Here is a 25,849-nt window from a genome sequence, read left to right as displayed (position 1 = left end):
GTACGACCACTTCCTTCCTCCTCCTCCTCCGCTTCACCTCCTTTCTTTCCAGAAAAAGGAAATGATGCAAGTCCACGCCGCAGGCCACGGTGCCCAGGCTCCCAGGTCTAGTTCCAGCTCCCCCCGCCCCCCAGCTGGGGGATCTGCTCCCACAGACCTGTCCCCAGGGCAAGGCCTGGGCCGTCTCCTTGATGTCCTAGGAAGCCTTCAGAGTCAAGCTGAGCAGGCCCTCAAGGTAAGAGACTTGAATTCGTGGCACTGTACTAATTCTGTGTGGCCTTGGGTAGGTATCGCTCCTCTCTGGACTTCACGATGCCCTTCCGTCAAATGGGAGCAAAAGTACAGATCCGGGCTTCCCCCTTTCCGTGGTGGTGGTGGAGCGGGGATGGGGAGAAGACTATTCCCAAGCTTGGCCGCATCCCAACTTTCTTCAATTCCGAGCTGCTCAAAGGAGGGCTCCCACCCTAGAGTGCCTGGACCCTTCAGGCGGAGCGCGCCCACCCACTTCCCGCGAGCTCAGGCCCCGCCTTGGGGGAGGAGCCGAGGGGCGGTGCCGAGCTTCGCGGGGAGCAGAGCTGGTTTCTGTCCCTCACCCGCAGCGGAGGCTCCGGGACTGACGGACAGAGCCGGGGCCGGGAGCCTCCGGGGCAGGGCTCGGGAGAGCGGGTGAGTTCTCTAGCGGCGCCGCCTCCCTGCTGCGCTCTGCGGCTTGACCCGGTAGGGGATGAGGATGGCGGCGGGGAAGTGGTCCCGGCCTCTGACAGTCTGGCTGGGGGTGTGTGCGGCGTTTTGGCCAAGGGCCAGTGGCTTAAGATAATTGGGCGGGGGGGGGGGCAGTAGAAAGGCGGGTAGCGGGAGCTCAGGACCAGGGAGGCTGGCTGGGGTGGGGGCGTTCTCCCGGGTCTCGCGCGCCAACGATGAGGCCGGGGTGCGGGGCGCATTGGCAGGTTGTTGGCTGGGGTCGCCGTGGCCGGATCATGGGGCGGCTCGGGGGATTTCGGCTGGACTCTCGGGGTCACCGTCTGCCGGGGGGTCGTAATGCCGGGAATTGGGAACCACAACCAGCATCAAACATCCCCGTTGTCCAGCCTCCGGGCCCGGCTTGGGGGCGCCGCCCCCTCGCGTGGCCGCGCTTGGTCCCCTCAGGCAGCGGCGGGGCGCAGAGAGCGCTCCTGCCGGAGCGGGAAAGGTCCCCAGGGCAGGCGACCCCGCGTGTCCACCCGCCCCGCCGCGGGATCCAGCTGACAGAGCCCTCCAGCCCCTGTGAGACCCCGCTCATGGTTGTTCCGGGGGAGAGGTGCGCCGGGCCTCTCCAAAGGGCCGCGTGCGCCGGCTGCTGGGTACCCAGCTCCCGGAGCGCTCTTCTCCTCCCGAGTCCCGCGCTTCGACTCCGGCGGGAGGAGCGCCCCCGACCGCCTAGGATGGGCAGAAACTGTGCAGCTTGCCCCAGAGAGGTCGCACAGGGGGGTCTCCCCAAGGTCACCAGGACCGCCCAGGCTGAGCTGCCAGACCGCCCCGAGAGGAGAGCAGGGAGGAGGAGGCGCTCGCTGCTGCCTCCTTCCCTGATGCAGACTCCCGCCTTCCCGCCTCCTCCTCCGCCGGTCCGGGCCCAGCTTCACTGGAGACGCTGGTGATGCAGCTCCCAGCCGCGGGCGGATAACTGAGCCTCCGCGAGCTTTGAGTCTGGCCCTCCCGGGCACCTCCGGCGCCGACAGAGAGAGACTCGGCTGCTTAAGCGCTTCTCAGAACCGAAAGCCGAGCTGCTTGCGCGCCCATGTGATTGGATTCCACATAATGGGCCCCTGTTCTCGCTGTCAGAAGCGCCCACCAGCTCCCGGCGGTCCCGGGCACCAGGTGCCGCCTCTGAATCGCCCTCTGTGGAGGACCCGGGCCCTGAGGTACCAGGCGCCCTTGCCCGCAGGGATCTCTCGGGAAGGGGCCTGTGGTTAGCTGCCTCAGCCCGCGGGGATACTTCCTTGTGCCCTGCCATTTCCTGCGGCTCGTACAGCACCGGGAAAACCCCTCCATCTGGGAGGCCTCCTCCTAGGCAGGTAATAAAGCTTCTTAGCTCACTCAACCAGTGACATGGCACTTGGCCTCTCGGAGCCTCAGTTGCCTCTATAAAATGGGGCTAAGAATCAGGCTGTGGGGGAGGGCTGGGAGAGGACCCATGGGAAGTGCTTGGTGCAGTGGAGCATGGCAGGATGAGTGCTTCTAGGTAAATGCTGGCGCCTTCCATACTGGTTTTGAGTGGGGCGTGTCTCTTAGGCAGGGGCAAAAGTGGAGCGCCCTGGTAGGTGGTTCTGCAGGGGTCGGGGGATTTTCTATATCTCCTTTCCTCAGCTCTGTCAGAAGGAGCCAGCTTGCAGGCAGCTGGTGGGCGCTGGTGAATCCTTTCAGCTGGCAGCCTGCTCACAGGGCCTTCCCACACAAATCCCCAGCCCTTTCTCTCCCACCTGCTACCGGGATGTTGGGGACAAGATGTCAACCAGACCACTCTGGATGTCCAACTTTGCACCTTTCTCTCATTGGGAGTCTACCTAACAGTGTCCCCCATCCTGGAACCTTCCTGACCCCTTGACTGGTCCCAGCTCTCCCCAGCTCTGGAATGCCTTCCTACAGGAAGGCCACTTGATCCTTCCTACCCCTCTTTCAGTTTCCCCCGTGTGACTGCTCTGTGGCTTGTGCACTGGCTCTCGTTGCATCGTGGTGCTTTCTGACTCTTCCCTGGTATGGAATGACATGGTGGGTAAGGCCAACGTACGCTTAGATTCTCTCTGGTAATTGATGCTGTAGCGGAGGTTAAATTCTAGTCTAATTAAGTCTGTTTGGCAGCCTGAGCCACAGGGCTAAGAGGTTGCTGACACAGGAAGGCGGGTTTCCCCCCAAGCCCAGAAACTTCCTGCAAAGCCCATTAGGACTCTTTGGAAACTAGGGGCCCCAGGTTCCTTTCAAAACCTGCTCCATCTCCAGAGTGAGCTTTCTCTGACCACCAGAGGCTGCAGCCAGTCTGCTTTTACAGGTCACAGAAGGTACATAACTAGATCCGTGTGCTGTGCTTGGACCCTCAGGAACCCCACCCAACCTTGCGCCTCCCCCAACCTAGCCGTCCTGCACCCTCCACCTGCACCCAGAACTTGGAGCATTTGATATATAGTGAGTCCCAGCTGGCATTTTTCTGGTGGAAACGAGGACAACCTTCTTTATCTTGAACACATCTTAGAGACTGGGCTTCAACTAGGGTTTGAACAAGCCAGCTTCCTACTGAAAGCTACAAAGTATGAAGAGCAAGGGCTCAGGCAGGTCTAGTTCAAGTTATAGCTCTGTGTAAAAGCCCTGCGACCCTGGGTAAATTATTCACTCTATTTTTTAAATTTTAATTTTATTGGGGAATATTGGGGGACAGTGTGTTTCTCCAGGGCCCATCAGCTCCAAGTCGTTGTCCTTCAATCTACTGGTGGAGGGCACAGCTCAGCTCCAAGTCCAGTTGTCATTTTTAATCTTTAGTTGCAGGGAGCGCAGCCCACCATCCCATGTGGGAATTGAACCAGCAACCTTGTTGTTGAGAGCCGGTGCTCTAACCAGCAGAGCCACCCGGCTGCCCCAAATTTTTGCTCTTTGAGACCTGGTTTTCTGTAAAACGAAAGTAATAGTAATGCCAGCTTCATGGGGTTGTGAGGATTCTGTGAGACCATACTGCACAGAAAGTGTTTAGTGCAGTACCTTGTGTGGGCAGGAATGCAGGAAGTGATTCTTCACCTCCACCACCATTTCCTCCTTTGCACTGGGCTCTCAAAGCTCCCATCACCTCCTGTCTGGGGGAGTCAGACCTCTTCTTCCTCTTACTATCAGGACAGGGAAGGCCTCTCAGCGTGGGGGGTGGGGGGCAACTGCCTCCTGGGAATTTGAGTCCAGCAAGGGCCTGTCCTCAGGACGTCTGAGACTGAACCTTTCTCATCTCCGCTTCCGTGTTTCAGGATTCATTCACTCATTTGAGAGATATTTACTCCATCCTAGATCTTGTGCTCCACTTTACTCCATTCCAGACCAAGGGATTTCTAGATGAGTAAGGCAGCTCTCTGGGTTCTCATTCTATGGGGGACAGGCCAGCCTGGAAACAGATAGTGAGGCCACTGTCCTCAACAGATAGGGAGCGATAACAGTTTTGCTGGTAGGAAGAGTGAACAGTAGAGCGATGGATGAACAGATGCGCTCAGGTCCACCAACAGGTTTCATTCCTGACTCTGCCACCCTGTGGCTGGGTGGTGATGGATAGGTACCTTACCTCTCAAGCAGACAAGCTGCCTACCTAGGGTGGTGATGTGAAGAGAAAAGAGAGACCATGTGGGTAAGAAACTCAGCTCAGGGCCTTGTAGCTATTAATCTATGCTTGCAAATGTTACTTGCTGTTATTATTAGTCTGTGATGACCAATAACAGGTGGGCAAAGTTTGCTGTGGGAACACATTTGAGCCCTTCAGAGACAATTTTCCAGGTGGTGGGTAATATGGGGTAGGCAGCCTGCACAGAGAGAACAGCTTGTGCAAAGGCACAGAGGCTTAAAAGTGCTTGGTGTCTTTGAGAGCAGTGGGCAGGAGTTGCAGCTGGAGCACCGTCCCCACAGGGTGTGACAGAGGCAGGGGCAGCAGGCAAAGCTATGGAGGTAGGCAGAGGCCATCCTGACCAGGGGTCCTGAATGATTAAACACTCGCTGACCCGAAGCAGGCACCCTGCAGCCTGCGGAGGGTTGTCTGATTGTAGCACCCTAGAAAGTCTAGTATTAACTTCTGAAGGAAGGGCTGGGCTGTGCTCATTTGCCGATACATTAACTGTCCCTTCCTCTTTTTCTACCCAGGAAGCACAGAGTTCCCCTCCTTTTCCCTGAGATGCTTCCTGAGATGAGATACTTCCACACCTGTTTCTTTTCTCCTGGGACTCAGCTTCTCATTTGAAGGAAGGGGATGGGGGTAGAGGAAGTGTCCCGATCTGGCTCCTTTATTGATCATAAAAGTGTGCCAAGTGCTTTTCTGGGTGGTGGTCACTGTCCAACGTCTTTTCTTCCATGGCCATTCTCGCCATAGTGGATGCGTTTATCCCCATTGCACAGTGGGGGAAACCGAGGCACAAAGGATGAGGTGATTTGCTAAAGGGCATGTAGCTTATATGTGGTAGGAACTCATGTCTGGGGATCGCCAAAGTTTCTATATGCTATCCTATACCAGCTCACTTGTACTCCTTTTAAATACTTAAAGCTGACTGCAGAATGTCTGGCTTTTTCACTGTATCCCCTTGGAAGCTGGGCAGTAAGCACCTTGGAAGCTGGGCAGTAAGCACCGTGGAGATGGGTCACAGCAGGTTGTGCTCTGGGGACCTGGGGACTGCCGCATTCTGTCCCTGCCCTGACCTTTGGGAAGGCCCTGTGTGCAGGCACTTGGTGAGGGGGAGGTGTTTTGGATGCCTCAGAGTTCAGGCGGCATTCCTCAGCCCGTGAGTGTCCCAGAAATGTGCCTTAACGCAGGCAGTTTGCAGCTTGATTGATGGACGTAGCAGGTGGTGGTTGAACTCCTCGGTGACCCCAGGAAGCAATGAGTCTTTTAGGAGGGCTGGTCAGAGCATCAGGTACCCACACACCCTACCTGTTTAGAGAAGGCTCAGATTTCCTTGGGAGGCAGAGTTTAGGGCCAGGATGCAAATCCTGGCCGTGCCTTCTACCGGCTCTTTGGCCTCGGACAATTTCTTCATTTCCTTGAGCTCTGACTTCTTCATGTGGAAATACAGATCATATATGTCATTCAGAGTGGTCATAAGTATTTGTAATTACACATAAAATGCCTGGCTTCCAAGTCTTAGATAATGTTGGTGGAATAGCCACATTTTCCTCCATGGTACTTAACCATAATTGTGATTATATGGTTATTTGTGGTCATTACTCCTTTAGTCTCTCACCCACTAGGTCAGTGTTTCTCAACTGGGGGCAGTTTGGCTCCCCAGGGAGCATTTGACAATGTCTGCAGACATTTCTGGTGGTCACAACTGGGGAGGGGGGGCTATGGCATCTAGTGGGTAGAAACCAGGAAGGGAGCTAAATATCTCACCGTGCACAGGACGGCTCCCACAATGAAGAATTATCCCGTCCCACATGTCAATAGTGCCAAGGCAGCGAAAGCTTAGACCGGACTATGAACTTCATAAAGTCAGTATCTGCGTCTAATTCGTTCAGCTCTGTGTCCCCAGTTGCCCAGCATGATGCCGGGCGCACAGGAGATAATATGCATTAAAGAGATGAACGAGGGCTTGGAAGGCCTTCTGTCTCCTGGAGTCCCAGAGGTTTGGCTTGTGGGACATTTTGAATGGGCAGAAGAAATTTAGATGAATCTGAACGATGACCAGCCAATTAGTAATTCAGGCCCAAATAAATTCAGACCAAGCTATTTTCTTTCCCAAGCAGGTGCTTGGGGGGTTAAATGATCTGAATTGTGATCACCACTGAATTTTGCTCATGTAGATACAGGACCCACCTTTATCTGGACAAGCAGGCTGGGGCAGGGGGATATAGGTGCTGAAAAGGAACGCCCTGTCAGCTGGACCCTTGGGATTTGCCAGGCTGGAGCGCAGCTGCTGTCAGCTTCCTGTTTTTTCCCTTGCTGGTGGAATGAAGGAAACCCACTGAATGGCTGTTTTCCACTGACATTTACAGCACTGTGATAGGCCTTGGATTAATGAGATCAAGCTCCAGTGTGAAATCTGACCAATAACTTGAAGCTTGGCCAACAGGAAGACAGGGCTTGTTTTTTTTGGGCCATTCGATGTCTTTGGATGGCTTTGGCCAGGGAAGCAGGGGTCGTGACTCTGTACAAAAGAAGGGAATGTTTTACGCCCCGGGAGTGTAGAGGCTGGGGTTGTGGTCTCTTTTTCAATGTGTTCAGAAGGTTTATTTTAGTGTGGACTCTGAAATAAATAACTCATTAAAACAAAGGTTCCCCGTGAGCCCCAGGCTGGCTATTGAAAGGATCATGCTGTTTTTCCAGGGCTCTCTGGGAGTTTGAAGGGAAAGGTTGGCCCCAAAGGGCGTTTGGACAGGTTAGAGGTACACATTAGTTAGAACTTATTTGAAGGGGGGAAAGGATCTCAGGCACGTGTCTCAAACTTGCTCACCAATTGTCTTGGGTTCCTATAAAGTGCAGAATCTGATTCAGTAGCTCTGGGGCCTGAGCATCTACATTTCTAATAAGCTCCCGCTGGGAGTCATTCTATTGGTCTGCTACTTTGAGTAGCAGGGGTCTGGGGAATCCCAAGTCTACAGGTGAGGGGTCCCCACTGCAACCCACTCCAGCACAAAAGCAAATTCAGCCTGTTGTGCCTGTTTGCATAGCCATCTGCTCTGCTGGCTGGTTTGCAGAATCACATATTTCCTGCGCCCCTTCTCTCTGTGCCCAGGCCTGGGAACAGATGCAAAAGGATGGCTGCTTGCTCTCAAGAAACAACTGAAACAGCCAGAACGAGATGTGAGGGGCTTCTAGAGCTTCCAGAAATGTGTGTCCTGGAGCACACTCTTCTTGGGTCACCTGGTCACCTGGGACTTGTTATGTACATATAGACTTAGCCCTGGGCCCTCGCCCAGCCCACCTGGATCAGGACCAGCCAAAATGGGGCCCTGGGAATCTGTATTTTAGAACAGTGTGCCAACTGGTTCTGATTCACAGCCAGGCTGGTGGAGGGAGGCAGAACTGGCAGCCCGTGGAAATTAATTGCTCAGCAGGGCCCGTGTTAGGTGGTAGTTGTGTATTGCCCGATGGTATCCAGCTGAGAGAGGGGCGGAAACCTTGCCCAATCCACTTGGCAAGCTTGAACTGTATCTGCCTGGAAGAAAGCGTGCATAGCTTTATTAATGTTAACTAATCATTAACATTTGGTACTTATTGTGAGCCAAGCCCTATCTGTCTAACTCTTTCAGCCCTCCTAGCGACTCTGAGAGGGGTGGCCTTGTTACTGATTTTACTGCTGAGGAAAATGAGGCACAGGAAATTTCAATGACTTGCCCCGGGTCTGCCAGCAAGTGGCAGAGCAAGGATTTGCACCCAGGACCTCTGGCTTCAAAGTCCTGGCAGTTCCTCATTACACTCTCTGGCTTTCCTTTGCATGAAAATGCTGTTGCGCTCCATAGGGCTGTCCCTACGCTGAGGGAGAGCCTTTTTCTAGCTCTTCCCCACATGGAGGGAAGGCTAGCAGTGACCTTGGCTGGCTCTGGAGTCAGACTTGGGTTTGATTCCCACTTCTCCCACATACTGCAACCTTGAGCAAGTGACTTGCTTACCTTCACTGAGCCTGAATTCCCCACCTTGTAAAACAGGAAACATAGCATGTGATGCTACGATTGATCATTTCGCCTCTGCTTGGCCTGTAGGATGTACCTGATACCGCTCAACTGTTATTATTGCACGCGTATCAGCAAAGTCAGCCCCTGGGAGTCATAGACGGCTTCTGAGCAAAGGGGACAGGTGAGCAGAGCCCTCTGCCATTGATGTCCCTGGGGGCTGGGTTAGTTGTTTTGCTCACACAGGTCCCTTGTGTCTATTACTTACCTAGGCATCCCTAGCCTTTGCTCCTTGGCACTGATTAGAGGCCCCAGTGCCTGTGCCAGCCTGGTGAGTTCTCAGAATTTTTGGCTCCCAGAATGGTTCAGAGTCTCAGTCACAACTGGCTTTATTTCCTGTCATCCTAGAGCAAGTACAAGGCACAGATTCTCACACTTACTCTCTTCAGGGCTCTTAGCCCTTCTCGGTGACTATCGCTGTCGCTAGGTCCTTTCTGGGAACCCTGTAGTCATCACCGGCTCTCCCATGGACTGGGCAGAGAGCCGACACTGCCTTTTAGACATTGCCGATGGCCTGCTAAAGAAATAGGGACGATTTTCTCCAAATTGTCATTGTTTTTTTTCTTTTACATGCAAATTCCAGCTTTTGTTCTCTTATTGGTATATTTCATGCTTTTTTAATTATAAAAGAATACACATTCATTCTTAAAATTTAAACAGTCCCGAAATGTGGAAAATAGAAAGTGACATTTCCCCAGCCATCCTCCCCAGCCACTCAATTCTTTTCCCTGAAGTTTTATGTATCTTTCCATGAATGTCTTATACATATACACACCCATATTCATTTACATGTGTATCCTTTTTTCTTTTTAACACTTCTATACATCACTGTTCTGAAATTTCCTTTTTTCAGCTGATGTATCTTAGCACATGTCAACACAAAGCCATATATCTTAGTCTTTAGGCTATGTGACATTCCAGTAATAAAAATTTACCATCATTTATTTCTAGTGCCTTGCTGGCAGTTCAGATTGTTTCCAGCTTTTTCCTACTGCAAATGTATGATACTGAGACGTCCTTGCTTGCACAGTGTATATCTTTGTACACGGGTGTGATTTTATCTATAGGGAAAATTTCCTATAGTTTGAGCTATGACAGACATTGTCAAATTGTCCTCCCAAGAGACCAAATAATTTCTATTCCCTCAACAGTATGTGTGAATGCCTATTTCCCCATCCTCTTCTCCAACACTGAGTTTTAAGTAACTTTAATCTTTGCCAGTCTGATAGCATAAAACAGAGTTTTTCTGAGTCAGGTTCCACAGTAGTTCAAATTTTGACCCTTTAGACTGTGCCTACATAAAGATTGTTAAATATTCAAGAACTCCATTTTACCTGGATTTATGCTTGGAATCAGAGACGTAAAATTCAATTAAGCCAGCTTCTGCCCTCAGGGTGATCCCTGTCTCCTGGAGGAAGGAGACACATGGACAAATAAAATCAAAGAACAGTGGAGTTTGCGTGTACTAGGGGAACGCATGAACTAAGCTGACTTTTGTTTGATAAGCTCTATTTTCATGAATGTCACAAATGAATTCATAAAATACAGTATACACTACGATGCGGGAGAGGACTTGAAATCCTCCAAAGAAAATGACATGACTAGAAGCAGAAAAATCCTGCAGCTTTCCCCTAGCGGGGGCAGCAAAAAAGTCATTTTGAAATACTCTTTTTGGTCGTTTCCATGTTTACTAATGGGGTTTGTTTGAGGGAGGCTGTGCAGAAACTCAGCCGAGTTTGCGGCTGGCATTGCTAACCGGAGCAGAGGCTGGCCTTAAAAATCCACCACCTTGGAGCTCATATAGGTTGGATATGGGTGGCATGAATAGGCGGTTACTGCAGAGGTTACAAGGAAGTGTGCTCTGAACAGTTCCCATGGTAGAGTGGATGCACCGAATGGGTGTTCAGTGAATGAGCGAGCATCAAAGATGTCTCTATCTTGTAAGGGGCCTCATATTCAAAAGGAAAAAATCCATTTAGAAAGGGGTATGGTCAGCTGATCTATACACCTCTGGGGAGCCACGCCTTAGCTGTACATTTTTTGGGGGTCACCTGTCCTGTATATCTTCATTCACTTGGGATATCTTAATAACACAAGGCAAGGAGCAGATAAGAATATCTGAAACAATGCTGTAGAATGAACCTAACCATTGTTTAACAGCAAATCACCTACGCAGGGATGTATAGAACCAATTGCAAAGCATGCAGGGTTGAAGAGACTGTGAAGCGAAGGGCAATCGTAACTCTTCTTTTCATGGAAGACACAAAAGGGACCAAGAGAGATGTGTCCTTCAGTGTGACCTCTTTCCCCATCAGCCAGGTCTATTTGGTTTGGCTTCATGCTGCAGTGCTGGTTCCAGGGCAAGGAACCCCTCCCTATGACAGAACTAATGGAACAATCTCAGTGAATTTCAGTCTCTTGGTCTCCCACCTTCCTGTCCACCCATTTCTGAATACCCACCACATGCTGGGCGACTCTATGGCAGGGTGTATAGATGAATAGCATATATGCCTTGCCTTTCGAGAGCATCTAGTCCAAAGGAAGAGGCAGATCGGAAACTAACCATTACTATAGAGCGTTGAGTGCCACAACAGAGGTGTGGTCGCATACCTTGGAACTAGAGAGGAGAAAGAAACCCATTTGGTACAGGGAAGATAAAGAACAATTCAAAGGGAATAAAAAGCATTGAGACACTGTGTAAATAAGAGAAGGCAAGTCGAGTGCTGAACACAATGCCTGGAAAGCACTTAAGGGATCGTAGATATGATTACTACAGCACTTACGCTAGCTCTCAAAGAACAAGGAAGAGTTTGCCGAGGGGAGAGAAAGAAGGGTTTGCCACTCCATGGAACAGCATGAATACAGGCGAGAACATGAGTGTAACGTATTGAAAACTGCATGGGCTTTGTAGCAGAGCAATCGAAATCTGGGTCCAAATCTGAGTCCTGTTATTTACTAGTTGTGACGTTGGGCATGTCATGATAAGCCTCCATTTCCGAATCTACCTATGGGGCTCATGATACCTGTGTTAAAAGGCTCCTTGTGGGGATTAAAGTTAATTTATGTGTAGTACCTGGCACATAGCAGATTCTCAGCAAATGGTGGCTACCATTGCAGGGGTGTGACTCCACCACACCTGTTCAGTGTAGTTGGAAAATCGAGTGTTTAGTGGGTTAGGGGGCATTAGGATGGCCAGAGATAAAGTTAAAATGTCAAGGTCACATGCAGGCTGGCATGGACTGTCAGGCTGAAGAATTTAGCTTTGACTCTGTAGGCAATGGAGAGGGATTTAATGCTCCCCTACAAGGGAAATACGGACTTGATTTTAAAATAAAACTCTGCCAGTGGTATGGACGGTAAGACATGGAGGCAAAAAAACCACTTTGGGAAATGCTGTATTCCACGTTCCTATCTTGGCAACCCACAGCTCACGTTAGCCTAGCTGTGCTTAAAGCTCTGTTAAGTCCTGCAATCAAGTACTGCCTGGAGAGGCAAATTAGGAGAGTGGCTAAGAGCATGGCTTCAGTGTCAAGGCCAATGCGGATTTGAATCTTAGCCCTGTTGCTTACTGCTGTGTGACTTTGGCAATTACCCCCACTGAGTTTTAGTTTATCCTTCTGCAAAACGAAGATTAATAGTACCTTTCTCATAGGCTTGTGGCGAGGATTAAATGAGATAGTGTAGCTAAAGCACTTAGCTCTAGGAATGTAGTAAGTGCTCAATAAAAATTTATAATTAGAATTTTAAAAATTACATATTTGATGATGGACCCCCCCCCCCCTTTTTCCATGTATCACCTATTAACCTCCCCTAGAGCTATCAATGTTCTAAAAAAAGAAATCTGCTTCAGACTTTCTGGAGGAGCAGCAGAACTTCCTGCTCCAAGAAACAGTTAAGGAGGGTTGCCAAGTTTTAACACAGTGGTTCTTGGATGCACCTTAGAGCCACCAGGGGTGCTTTTAAAATTCTTAATGCCTGGTTGCATCTTAGAGCAATTAAACTAGATCTCTCGAGGTGGGACCCAGGTGTCAGTATTTTAAAATTTTTTAATGATTTATTAAGGTAAAACAAATATAGAAAAGTACACAAACCCTAAGTGAATGAATTTTTCACAAACTGAACATGGCCGTGTAACTCCTATCCTGCTCTAAAAACTGAGTGTTACCAGTACTCCAAAAGCCCCTCCGATGGCACTTTCCAGTCACCCCTCACCCCAAAACCACTATCCTGATTGATAACATAGATCCGTTTTGCTGGTTGTTGAATTTTACATAAATGGAATCATAAGGTACACATTTTGTGTGTGTGTTTGGATTGTTTGGTTAACCTGTGAGAGTCCAATTGTATATCGCTCATTCTCATGGTTGTACACTGTTCACTTGTGTGAACACACCATAACTCTTTTCCAGACTACCGTTGGTGGGCATTTTGGATAGTTTATACCTTGGGACTATTACAAATAGTGCTATGAACATTCTCGTAAACGCCTTTTGGTGAATGTATATAGACATTTTTGTTGGGTTTATTCATAGGAATTAAATTGCTGGGTTATCGGGTGGGCACACTCGTATGTTCAGCTTTAAAAGATATTGCTGAGCAGTTTTAAAAGTGCTTGTATCAATTTATATTCTCGGTGTATCAGAATTCTTACCAGCAGTTGCTATTTTCTGTCTTAAAAAATTCTTTTTGGCCATTCTGCTGGATATATAGTCTTCTTGCTCTGTGATCTTAATATATGAGGCGTGACAATTAAGTTCCCGAACTTGTTGTAATGATGTTGCTAACCTTTTTTGATATCAGAGGGGTTATTCATTATGAATTTGTACCAACTGGACAAACACTTAACCAACTTTACTATTTGGAAGTGCTGAAAAGACTGCGTGAAAAAGTTAGACAACCTGAACTTTTTGCCAACAATTCATGGCTCTTGCATCACAACAAAGCACCATCTCACAGGGCACTGTCTGTGAGGGAGCTTTTAGCCAGTAAACAAATAACTGTATTGGAACACCTTCCTTCCTCACCTGAGCTGGCCCCCAATGACTTCTTTCTTTAACCAAAGATAAAGGAAATATTGAAAGGAAAACATTTTGATGACATTCAGGACATCAAGGGTAATATGACGACAGCTCTGATGGCCATTCCAGAAAAAGAGTTGCAAAATTGCTTTGAAGAGTGGCATAGGTGCTGGCATCGGTGCATAGCTTCCCAAGGGGAGTGCTTTGAAGGTGACCATAGTGATATTCAGCAATGAGGTATGTAGTGCTTTTTCTAGGATGAGTTTGCGAACTTAGTTGTCCAACCTTGTATGTTCCCAGCATGTCCAGGTGATTCCAACATATAGACAAGTTTGAGAACCTCTTTTCTAAAAGGTTTTGAAAAAGCAAAACACCTGTCGATGAAACTGGATGAAGAAGTGTTATAATGACAAGAGCCTCCCCATTGACTCTCTTTGATGTTGGTACCCAGAGATTTTTATGGAACTGATCTGTCTAATCAGCAGTGGAGGATACTTTTGCTGTGGAAGGAGAGTGTGGACGTGTACCCCACTAGACAGCCTGTTCCTCACCCTCATTCCTCTGTGCTTTATGTGGGGCAAATGGCTCCATCAGGAGTGATCTGGGAGTTGGAAAGAGGCCAGGGCAGGGCTTCAATCTCTTCTTCCTGTTTAAGATCTGAAAGAGAAGGGAGGACCTGAGAAGTGTCGCATATATACTATATATAAGTGCACTATAACTAGTCTATATAGATGTTGTCAGATGAGAAGATCTGGTCTTTGCTACCAGAGGGTAAGATTTTGTGTAGTAGTTTCACTCCCCCAAGCTTGCCCGATACCTTGCACTTGAAAGGTGCTAAAAAATGTCGTTGAAGTCAATATTAGAACTGTGTAACTGTCCCTTGTGAGAAGCACAACTCTCATGGATGCAGAGGAAGGAGCTGGTGGGGATTTAGCTGATCTGATTTATAAATCTGGTTCTCTTTGTAGTTTCTACGCTGTGGCTCACATTTCCTGTTTGTTCATTTATTACAAGCATATTTTCTTTTACACTCTTGAGCAAAATTCTAACAGCAGCTTTAAAATTCTTATCTGTTAAAATCATCTGGGTCCTCTTGGGTAGATCTCTATTGATTGTCTTTCCTCTTGAGTTTGGGCTACGTTTTCCTATTTGTTTTTTTTTTCTTTTCTAGTAATGTTGTATTACATCCTGAACATTATGAATGAGACTTGAAGGGAATCTTGATTGTATTATGTTCCTCAAAACAGTCTTGATTTTTTTTTTTTTAGGCAGTTTACTTGACCAAACTTAAACTCTAAATTCAGTTACCCATGAGTGGGCAATAGCTGAAATCTTGCTTCAGTTCTGTTAGCCTTAGTTGGGCTGCTTGGAACCTGCCTTTTTAACATGCATCATTCAGGGAGATTTGCGCAGAATTCATACTCAGAATTTGGGGCTACTGTTCTGTGACCCTTTTTTGGGATGTCTCTCCTTAATTTCCCACTGTTGTTACCTGAACGTTGTCCTCTAATTCCTCAAACAGTAAGTGTAAAGGTTTCTATCCAAATTGTAGCCCCCCCATCTACACTGACTTGGGCTTGTCCTTGGGTCAAAAGCTATAAAAACACAGGAGCCACCTATTGTCATTTCTTTCTTTCAAGTGTTGACTCTCCTTGAGTTTTTGTATGCTTGTGGTTAAACACATTAGTGCCTTTCAATAGGTTATCTCTCTGTGTTTGTGTGTGTATGGTTTATAATGGTTATTTGTGAGAGGGTAGGTCTGCTAAGAGCTCTCCTGCCATTACTAGAAGCAGAACCTTTCTGATTGATAGTTTTGTTCATTAAAGGCCCCTCAGAGCCCCCCTAGTCTACTGCCTAGAACGTAGTCGATGGCAATAAATATTGTCTAAGTGAATGCAGCTTTAAATTTAAAAGTGGAAGTGAATTAGGGGAGAAATTTTCCGGAAGAAAACCCTGAAACTCGTTGAAAGCATCAGGTATACAATAGAGAGGGCGTTCAGTAATGTCCTGGAGAAAACGATGAGTGAGTGGGTTGAAATAACATCAGGGCCCCAAATAGCTGAGTGTAGACCAAAGTGGCTAATAAAGTGAACCTGAGATTTCCACGTGAGGCGATAAGTTCAATTGTGATAGTAACAGCACTTTCATGGGATTGAATCTCTGGCTTAGGGAAGAATTTACCATGTTTAGCGGAAAGAAAGCTGGTCAAAGGGAAAGGAGAGGTGTGCTTGGCGTTGTGCACACCCAGGAGGAGCCAAGAGGAGGGAATCAAAGAGAAGGAACTTTGGCTGGAAATCAAAGCGAGGAGGAACCGAAGTCATGTAAAGGCCGTCTACTACAGCTTGCTCCTCTGTGTGGGGCCCTGGAAGGTCACAGAGCCACTACTCAGAGGCTTCAAAGACTGCACGTTGGATGGAAACTTCATTTACCCAAATGCAGCGCATCTGGAAACTTCCCGATTTATACTACTAACAATTTCTTCATTCTGAGAGTAGAAGAGAGAGGAACGTGGTGGCTGCTGTGAATCTGGTTTGGGAGTTGCCGGGTGAAGGGGAAAATAAGAACGTGCTCACCAGGAAAGGGAACACTGGGAATAGCGGGCTGAGCCCACAGGGGTTTGGAAGGCAGATTTTATGAAATTTAGGATGAAACACAGATATTGGCTGCCTAAGCCTCCGAAGGTAATGACAGCTCCAATTATGCCTTTAATTATTGTCCTTACTCTGCACGTATTTCATTTATTCTCCTTCAAGGACTCCTCTTCACGCTCTCAGTCATGTTTCCGTCGGCTGTCTTCCCTGTCTGGCATTTTTCATTTAGTTCCAAGCAGGGGAGAGATTCAAAATACTTAACCAGTATGGCACCAATCAGAAGACAGGCGAGCCACCACCAACTGCAACATCAGCCCCGCTTACAAGTTCCGTAGCCTCTCTGAGTCTCAGCTTTCTCCTCTTTGAAATTGGGACGATACCTACATTGCAGAGTTGGTGCAATGATTCCTAGACATGTCACATGCAAAGAGCTTGACCTGTGGAAGGCGTGCTGTACTCAGCAGCTGCCATTATTACCCTGCCTCCTCTACCTCTGGGCTCATCTCATTTACGTATTTTATAGGTTCTGTGATGATTGTCTTTAGTTGCATTAAGCATGTGTTTACTCTATACTGACTTCGGCAAGTACTGGTACTATTACAAACTGATCTGATTTCTTACTCGAAATGTCCTCTTACGTCCCTGATCACTCATCCTGTAGATTTTCTGAAATCTTCTTGCATTTCATGAGGAAGATCTTTTAAAGCACTTCTGTGTTTTTCAGCATTTTTCCTAGTTCCTTCTTCTCCTCTTTATGTACGTAGATTGGAATTAAGCAGACCCGGGTTTGAATGGTATCCATTCTCTGCATTGCTCTAGTTGTTCCCGTCCTCATTCTTTCTTCCTCTAGTGTGGGGCTTTCTCCTTGGAGTCCAACTCTGTGCTTTTTATTGTCCTTGCTTCCTTGGAATTATTCTCTAAGCCTCAGAGAACAAACAGGATGAAATGCCTTTTTAAATTCCCAACCCAGCTACTTCCTACGTGGCTAAGAACAACCCTGGCTAAAGGGGAAGAGAGAGCTTGTTAGGGAATGTCTTTGGGGTTTCTGAAGTGAAGGCAGGGGTCTTATTAGGAAGCAGATCATGGTCCCCTTCCTCCTCTATGTTGGTCGTCATGGTGTGGACCATCTTTTTATTTATTTATTTATTTATTTATTTATTTATTTATTTTTTAAATTAGTTTCAGGTGTCAGTGTGGGCCATCTTGTGGGCTCAGTATGCATGCGGCTACTTCCCACTCCTTAATCTGTGGCAGGCATTACTAATCCACTGGCACACTCATTTCTCCTGTTGTCACACATGGCTCATCACCCCTGTTCTCACAGTGCTCCAAGAAGGCACCTAAGCGTTGGCACGACAGAGGGAAATTGGGCCAAGGAAGTCATGCTGAGAGAGGGAGATGGAGGAGACAGAGGCCACTGCAGCCTCAGCCAGGGTGAAATGCTGTCCCCTGCTTAATAAACGTGTAACCTAGGAGGGTGTTCTGTGGCCAGAGGTGGCCTCCTTTGGAAAACGATCCTTCCTGCTGCAAGGGGAGTTTTTATCTCCCTGCAAAGGCAGGGATGGAGCACACTCCCCCAAGCCTGGAGAAACACTGTGTGTAATTTGAGTCCCATTTCCCTGTACTTAGCTATTACATAAGCTTCTTTAGAAGACAGGCTGTTTGGTTCAGCACCGTGACTGTCCCTGACTAATGTATTCGTAGACATCGTGTCAGTGTTGTGTGTGCCCTAGCCTTGGCACCTTTGTTCTGTCCCCTGCAGCCTCCCCCACACTGGCATTCTTACCTTCAAGTGTGTGGGCCTCTCTGTGGGTGCGGGTTCACAGGGAGCAACTCTGAGTGGAAGACTGGTGTGTGTTCATGGGTTTCCCTTCGCCTGCTCGAGCTGTGGCTTCCTTGGAAGTTTTCGTGGAGCTGAGCCTGAGAAAGCTAAACAAATCCCACAGTATCATCCATCAGCATCTATTTAGAATGGTCCTTACAGGCTGCCTAGCCTGGTGGTTACCAAGTGCTGGGCTGCTAATCTACACGATAGAGTGCTTACTCCTAATACTGATGATTGTCTGCCAGGCCAGGGTTGGGGTTCACTGGGCCAGTCTCACCTACAACCAACCCCTCATGTGCCTTCTCTCTCAGCAGCCTCATGAGTGACCATGGACCATGGAGTTCCTGGTGCCATCGCTAGGCTTTGTTGAATTGTCAACATTAGATAGTGTTTCCTCGTGGCGGCTCATTCTTCGTCTTCTTTGGGCCTGTGCCTGATCCCAGCACTGCCCTCTAGCGACCGGAACGAAGCTAATGCTTTCCCTGGTGGCTTTTGGTAAGGCCTGGTCCTATGTTCCCAAGATGGCCCTGCCAGTTCAGACAGAGCTCAACTGGGCTATTATCCCAGTGTTGGACATGATTATTTTCCTGACAGAGCTCAAGATGCATTAGTTCCTTCATCACTCTTTGTTCTTGTTGAACTTGTAGTTTTTGAGTTCTGCTGCCCTTCCCTTGAGCTCTCCCCTTGCCCCCCAAATCTTGTCAAATTGGATCATAGTAGATGGCCTTCAGGGGACATGACAAGTCAGGGCCACGCCTAGGGGCACTCACAGGTCTGAATGAAGGTGGAGTTAAGGAGCAGAATCTTGAGGACCCACGTTCCACAACAGATTTAAAACCAGGATGTCTGTCTAGGATGATTGTGTCCAAAGTCTAGAAGATCCATCCCAGCAGGAAGAGGACAGTCAGTCCACAAAATCCCATGAGAATGGGTTTGGGAGCGGGGGGGGGGGGACAAGGCTAATTTTTAATCAGTTATTGGGAGCACCAAGGACCCCAAAAGTCTCTTGGCTTATGTGTAAAGCATCTTTATATTTGGCGGGGGGGGGGGGGGGGGGCGTGATGCTGTTATTCAAAGAAGCGTGTTGTGGGAGGGTTGGGTGTGCATCCTTTAGAGAGAAAGTGGGTCCCCAGTGAGATCCCAGGAGGAAGGGAAGCCAGTGCAGTGTTTTGTTTTCCTTTTCCCCTTGTGCTCAATGCTCCAGGAAGCACGAGGAGAAAGCACTCACGGCCTTCCTCCAGGCTGCTGCCAGTATTGTGTGGAGAAGAATAGCTGGAGAACATGAAAAAAAAAAAATCTTAACATTTTCTTTTAACAGTGTGAACTTTGAGACACTGTCTGACTCATGTTTTAAAGTCTCTTCAATTTGAATTCACCTTCCTTCATGTTGTTTTTCTCAAGGCTCTGGGCTCGAGGCCAAAGATGTGTCACTCACCAGCTCCCCTGGGATTGACAAGTCCCAATGCCTGGGCCCTGTCCTCCCATCTCAGGAGACAGGGACCTGGTTTCGGCCTTCCTACCCTTCCTCAAGGCTGACCCTCACCTTAGGCCTGTAGGGCCCTCAGTGGCCATGGTAGGGGAAGTGTACGTATCTGGTAGTAAGCCCCAGAAAGAGGTCAGTCAGCAGTTCCTTTTGGGGGCCCCATTCCTGCATCCCTAAAAACAGCATTGCTATCTGTTACAGAGCTTTGGGCCAAAAGTCAATCCAACTGGTTTAAATGATAAAGGGGATTTTGTTGGCTTGGATAGCTGAAGTCCAGAGGACCCTAAGTTAAAGGCCCCTGTGTCCCTCCTCTGACTTCTAAGTACTGACATCATCCAAAGGCTGGCTTCCTGCACTGCTGGTGGCAAGATGGCTTCCAGCAGCAAATGCTTCCAGTTCCCAGGTCAACATAAGTCACATGTCTATCCCCAACCGATCACTGAGGCTGGACTTAGGCCATTGCTAACTTGTTCTGACAAACCAGGTCCCAGCACAGAGTGATGACGGGGGAACTACAAGGGCCACCATCAAACTGTCTTTCAATGGACCCAGGCCTTTCTTCCTTTTCTTGTTTCCCTGGAGGCATAGTCATAACCCAAGCAACACTCTTGTAGTAGTCTTCTCCTTTTGGGGGGAAGAGGGGTTCTTCCTGCCCATCACCCCCTCCACCGGCCCCCAAGCCCCAGCACCTGCCTTGCCCTTTCCTTCGAGGCTCAGCCTTCTGGAGCTCAGCCTCTGCTTCCCCAGATGTACACTGACTTGGTTTCTCCCCTCAGAGGCAGCAAGGGTTAATGGATGCAGCAAGAGGAATCGAGTTCAGACTGTGTCACACAGCCACAAAGGCTGAATCCAGGCTCACCCCAACAGCCTGACCCTGCCTCGCTGAAGGTCAAGTGCCTCGGCCTCAGACTTCCTGCTGCCCACAATTCGGCTATTCTGGTTCATCCACGCAGAAATCACACAGTCATTTGTTGGGAAAATTAGGTACTCACTCTATTTTGCCTTGCTTCTGATTTCTCCTCTCAGGTCACTTACACTTCCTGGGTAACCTACCCCCTCCCAGCCTGGCTTCCTCAGACCCGTCCCATACCACCCGCCTTGTCAGCTCAGCCACTCCACCGCCTTGTGGCCCCACGTGCCCAGTTCTCTGCAGGATCGTCCCTTGGTTTGTTCCCATGGCACAGTGGGCTCCACGTCTCCATGCATCTGGTTTTCCTCCGAGTGAGGTCTTCTTTGGGAATCCCCTTTAAGTGTTGATGATACCATTGCTCTCTCACCTCCTGGCAGTTTGGGCTGTGTCCTCATCACCATCCAGGGCTATCTCTGGATGTACAAGGCAGGTGTACACAGGTTTCAGGAGGGGGCCAGTCCATAGCTCATCAGAGCCAGGACTTGTGTGGACTGTCCCAGCACCCAGGTCAGCACCTTGTCTCGAGGGGGCCTCCCAGCTTCTGTGTTAGCAGCAGGGTGGCAATTCTTTAATTAGACCAAGCAGGGTTTTCTTGGCTGGGGGTGGGAGGAGGTGTGTGGGTCTATTGGGGGAAACTAGGTCACCTGAAAACCAGTAGTCAGGAGGGAGCTGTCCTGGAGCCCCAGCTCCGGGGAACCCAGAAGGGAGAGGCAGGAGGGGCTGGCAGGGAGAGCAAAGTCAGAGAAAATGTGCTCTGGCCCCTTTTATTGGCCCTTGGGAGGCATTGTCCTCTTTTCTCCAGGGGGCTGGGCAACTGCCCTTAATTCCTGAGCAAACTGCCCAAGCCAGGGAAGGCATTGCAGTGAGTGCCTTCTGTCTCTTCCTGGGGCTCGCCCCCGTGGGGCCCAGGGAGGGACCACTGCACTGGGTTCAAGGTTCTGCTCAGTCTCTGTATCCTTGGAGCATGTCACCCACTCCCTGGTGCCTCTGTTTTGTCACCCATCCAATGGGCCGGGACTGTGCCTATCTTGGACCCTGCTGTATCCCTAGCCTTTAGCACCGTCCTGGCAGGTGACAGATGCCCAGTCACGACTTGGCAGATGAAATAACGAGCTCATATGAGTGCTTCTCTTATAATATTGTCACCATTGAGGATCAATGGCCAGGTGGGTTTCCCAAATGTCAATCACTTAAAATTTTTGCCAACACTAAATGCCATCATCATTTAATTTTTCTTTGCTACCACCTTGCTAGCTTTCCACTGAAGTAGATTTATTCAAAAAGGAAATTTTATATCACTACCATCAATAAACAGTAACCGTGAAAACAAATCCACAGAAAACACAACAATGTTATTGTTATTACCTTCTATTCTGGAGACAATCGCTTGCTCAAGGCCATGTGTCTGAGACCTGATTTTTCTTTGTTTACAGGGAGGATTGGCATAGTTATAATGATGTTAAAAGTCTATTAGTACCAAACTGAGAGAATCTGATAGATTACAAAAGAAGTGAAAAGGGTATACTCGCTGTCTCTGAGTCCGTGCTGTGTTAAGCCTTGTCCTGTACTTTTGAAAATTCCTTCGGAGTGGATTCTCTTTCCACGCTTCGGGAAACACTTGGCTGAGATGATGGCTGGGGAAGTTCTTGGAAAGGGATTAAGTGCTCTAACAGTGTAAGTGATTGTTATGATTATTCTTATTTTCAATCTTAGCATGTTTTTGGTGCCTCCCACGGAGCAGGGGATCGGTAAATACTTAATAATGAGGAAATGAGTAACTGTCTGGGTACAGAATCTTAGGACTGAAAGAGATCTTACAGAATGCGTAGGTCGATCTGACATAGTAGAAATTCTATTGTCCAGTGAGCGGTGGAGAATTTGCCACCTCCTGAGACAGCCACTAGACCACAAGCACCTGGGTGAATTGCTTGTTGGATAGCTTTGTACTGCCCCCCTGTACCTCGGTCCTGTTCTGCCCTGGGGAGACTGCAGCTGGGAGCTCTGGATATTTGCAAACTGCTCTCTCCTTCTGTCTAAGATGGGACTTTCAAACTTATGACCATAGATACTAGCAAGTGATGTCAATTAGTGAAGGAGGTCAGGTGGGAGAAATGGGGGGGGTTAATGGGGACCATGGTCAATTAAAGGGTATGTGCCCCGTATTAAGGGGACAGTCCCATTCTACACCTGATGATTGCTGCCATGTGAGCCCAGCATGGCCAGGGACTGAGATATTCTGAGAAAAGCTGAAAACCTGATTTTGGATATACAGTCTCCACGTTTTAAATGTTAGCAGTGAATTACCGTATTGTAAAACATGGTGTGGACCACAGGTGGCTTCAGGTTAGGTCTGGCCCACAGCCACAAGTTACTCACCACTGTCCCCAAGACTTCTGTTCCCTCTGAGTTGGGCATCCCTGTCCTCTTCAAGCCATGTTTGTGTGTGTTGATTTCCAGGATTCCCTCCCGATGGTCAGCCCCTCTCCATGCCTTTGAACATTGCCAAGCTCCCTCTCAGCCCACGTCTGTCCCTCTTACCTGGTGCACTCCTGCCCATCCTTTGGGATTAGCAGTTGTCCCCTGGGGACAACTGATAACTCCCGGCAGATTGTTACCTCTGTTTTCTAGCTGTGTGATGTTGGGTTAAGTTACTTCATCTCTCTGTGCCTCAGTTTCCTTATCTGTGAAATGGAGATGATGATAGTACCTGTCTCATTAGCTTGTCAGGAGTATTGAATGCATTTGTACATAGGTTGACAGACAGACAGACAGACAGACAGACAGACAGACAGACAGAGATTTCCTAGAAGGCAGAGCTGGTCCCTGATCCATCTCTGAATCAGGGCTTCTTACAGAGCAGGTGTTCATTAAATATTTGACCACGTGAGGAAGGGAGGGAAGGTAAACATGTAGTCCACTAGCTGCCAGTGAGGTTTGACCATCATGACAATACAGTATGATTGAATTCAACTCTCCTGAGCTCCTTTTAAAAAGGCAACCAAAGTACCTATCTAAATGACTAAAATAGAAACCGGTAATAACACCAAATGCCGACAGAGACTGGATCATTCATACATTGCTGTTGGGAATGAAAAATGGTACAGCCACTCTGGAAAACAGTTTGACGGTTTCTTATAAAACCAAACATGTATGTACTGTACAAGCCAGCAGTTATACTCCTGGGCATTCAGTCAGAGAGATGAAAACTTCGTGTTCACACAAAAACCTGTATGTGAATGTAACAGCCCCAAACTGGAAACAACCTGGTGAATGGTTGAACAAACTGGGGCACATCCATAAAATGGAATACTACTCAGCAACAAAAAGAGAATGAACAATTGATACAGGCAACAACTTGGATGAATCTTAAGGGGATCATGCTGAATGAAAAAAGCCAATCCCAAAAGGTCAGGTACTGTCTGGTTCTATTTATATAACACTTTCGAAGTGACAAAATTCTAGAGATAAGGAACAGATGAGTGATTGCCGAGGATAAGGGCAGGAGTGTGTTGGGAGAGGAGCTGTTGGGATTTTTGTGTGTTGGAACTGTTTGTATCTTCACTGTAGTGGTGGATACATAAACTTACCCAGGTAATGAAATTGCATAAAACTAAACACGCACACACAAACACACACGAGTAGCTGTCAAACTGGGGAAATAGGAATGAGACTGAGAGATTGCATCAATGGCATGCTCCTGGTTGTAATATTATACTGTGGTTTTGCAAGATGTTGTCATTGGGATAAACTGGGTAAATGGTACACGGCATCTGTCTATGTGACTTGTTACAATGGCACGCGAATCTACAGTGACCTCAAAATAAAAAATTTGATGAATGAATTAAAAATCACGGTAAGGTATTCCGAAGAAAAGAATACAAAACAAAAGTCAACCAAAGCCAGCTGTTTCCTGCTGTCGTCTGGCCCCAGGTCCACTTGGATCCCGGGACCTTTGCCCTGGAAGCATCACCATGCCAGCCCCTTCCTCATTCCACCTGCCCACCCTCCAGTCTCAGAGCTGGGAGATACCGGAAGAACATTCTGACCCAATCTGAGCACCTTAGGGTTCAGATAAGGCTGAACCCTGGTCTTTAGCCACTTGTAGACAAGCAACCCAGAGGTGGCAACAAAGCAAGAAACCCAGGAGAGATAACAATCACTTCCTGAACCCCGGGGCTATCCCAACCCCCTTGTGATGGAGGCATTTCCACACAATACAGATGTAGACCCCTGCCGGTTTTTCTGTCACCCAACAACCCCCGATTCTCCACCAGCCTTGCCTGTGGGTTCCCAGGTACATTGCGTTTACATGTCTCTGCTCTTCTCTCTCCAAACTTGTTTCTCTCTGCTATTAGGTGTATGACATTCTGGGTTCAGCTCTTTTTATTCCATGAACATCTTATAAATTCTGGAAGGTGAATACAACATTTTATAGGTGGGAAAACAGGCTTAGAGAGGTTCAAGTTGTTCCAAGACCTCCTCCCTCTCTGTCTGAGAGCCCATGGGGGTCTGTGCTGACATGAAGACAGGCACCCGTGGGCTGGAGACTCTGAAATTTTGTTGACTTCATGTGGTCCAGGAACCAATGAGAGTGAGAAGTATGAGTTTTTAAAAATAAATTTAAGATCAGCCAAAGAGGAAGACTTCAACTAAGATTTTCTAGGTCCCAGTAGTTCATCAATTATCAAGCTTTTGGGTTTTAGGACTTCTTTATTTTAAAATTAAGAATTCCAAAGCTTTCCAGAGCTTTTGTTTCTGTGGATTACATCGGTCAATATTTAGCTATTAGAAATTAGTACTGAGAAATTAAAGATATAGTATTAATTCTCTTAAAATTAACAATCAATTCCTTATATGTTATAATAAGATAACACTGATAACAAAACAACAGTGAACCGCTTATACGTTATAACAGTGTAATAACCTTGCACATTATAACAATATAACCACGATAAAGTAAGGGTAATTATGTGATGTGTGATGTGATGGAGATATTAGCTAACACTACAGGGGGAATCTCCGACAGTATCCACTCAACACCTTAAACGTACACTATGTTACAGGGTAATTATATCTCAATAAAAAAAGAGAAAATAGAAAACAATAAAATAGAAAAATGGCTGTTTTGAACATGGGGCGGGGTGACATAATCAGATGAGAGTTTTGAGCCTGACCACCATCTCTTCCTGTGTCTCTCTCCCACCACAGGCCCCACCATGAGGCCCCAGCCCCGCCGGAGCCCCCGCGCTCCCCGGGCCCCGGGCACAGGGTGCTAGCCCCCCAGCCGGGCTGTGGGGAGCCGTGGCCATGGCCAACCACGTGGACCTGCTGACGGAGCTGCAGCTGCTGGAGAAGGTGCCCACGCTGGAGCGGCTGCGGGCCGCCCAGAAGCGCCGGGCGCAGCAGCTGAAGAAGTGGGCCCAGTACGAACAAGACCTACAGCACCGCAAGCGCAAGCATGAGCGGAAGCGCAGCGCTGGCGGCCGGCGGAAGAAGGTGACTTTCGATGCCAGCGTGGCCCTGCTGGAGGCCTCCCTGAGGAACGACACCGAGGAAGGTAGGCCCTTCTGATGGTTGTCGGCTAGAGGCGCCTCGGCCTCCGGTGTCTCCAGAGCAGGGTTTGGCCCTCAGGGTCTGCGCAGTAGAGGT

At 48.3% G+C, this 25,849-nt stretch overlaps 1 protein-coding gene across 3 annotated transcripts in view; it reads left to right on the top strand.

Annotated features, from left to right (window-relative positions):
• The first annotated feature begins 530 nt into the window (after window positions 1–530).
• The window catches only part of PPP1R16B (protein phosphatase 1 regulatory subunit 16B), a 92,606-nt gene continuing 67,287 nt past the window's right edge, over window positions 531–25,849 (top strand). Inside the window, exons 1-2 of one of the 3 annotated variants that reach the window (XM_019749132.3) lie at window positions 531–666; window positions 25,409–25,757. In XM_019749132.3, the coding sequence (XP_019604691.1) occupies window positions 25,508–25,757 (250 nt within the window). In that variant the 5' untranslated portion in view covers window positions 531–666; window positions 25,409–25,507. Of the gene's footprint in view, window positions 718–1,933; window positions 2,052–25,408; window positions 25,758–25,849 lie in introns of those variants that run through there. The other 2 variants (XM_088789127.1, XM_074318344.2) reach the window with 2 other exon arrangements.

This window comes from Rhinolophus sinicus, chromosome 13 (assembly GCF_057876585.1).
Source record: "Rhinolophus sinicus isolate RSI-liver-muscle chromosome 13, RSI-T2T, whole genome shotgun sequence".
In the NCBI taxonomy this organism is placed as follows: Eukaryota; Metazoa; Chordata; class Mammalia; order Chiroptera; family Rhinolophidae; genus Rhinolophus; species Rhinolophus sinicus.
The sequence above is the reverse complement of the archived record's forward strand: the minus strand, read 5'-3'. Positions and strand labels throughout refer to the sequence as shown.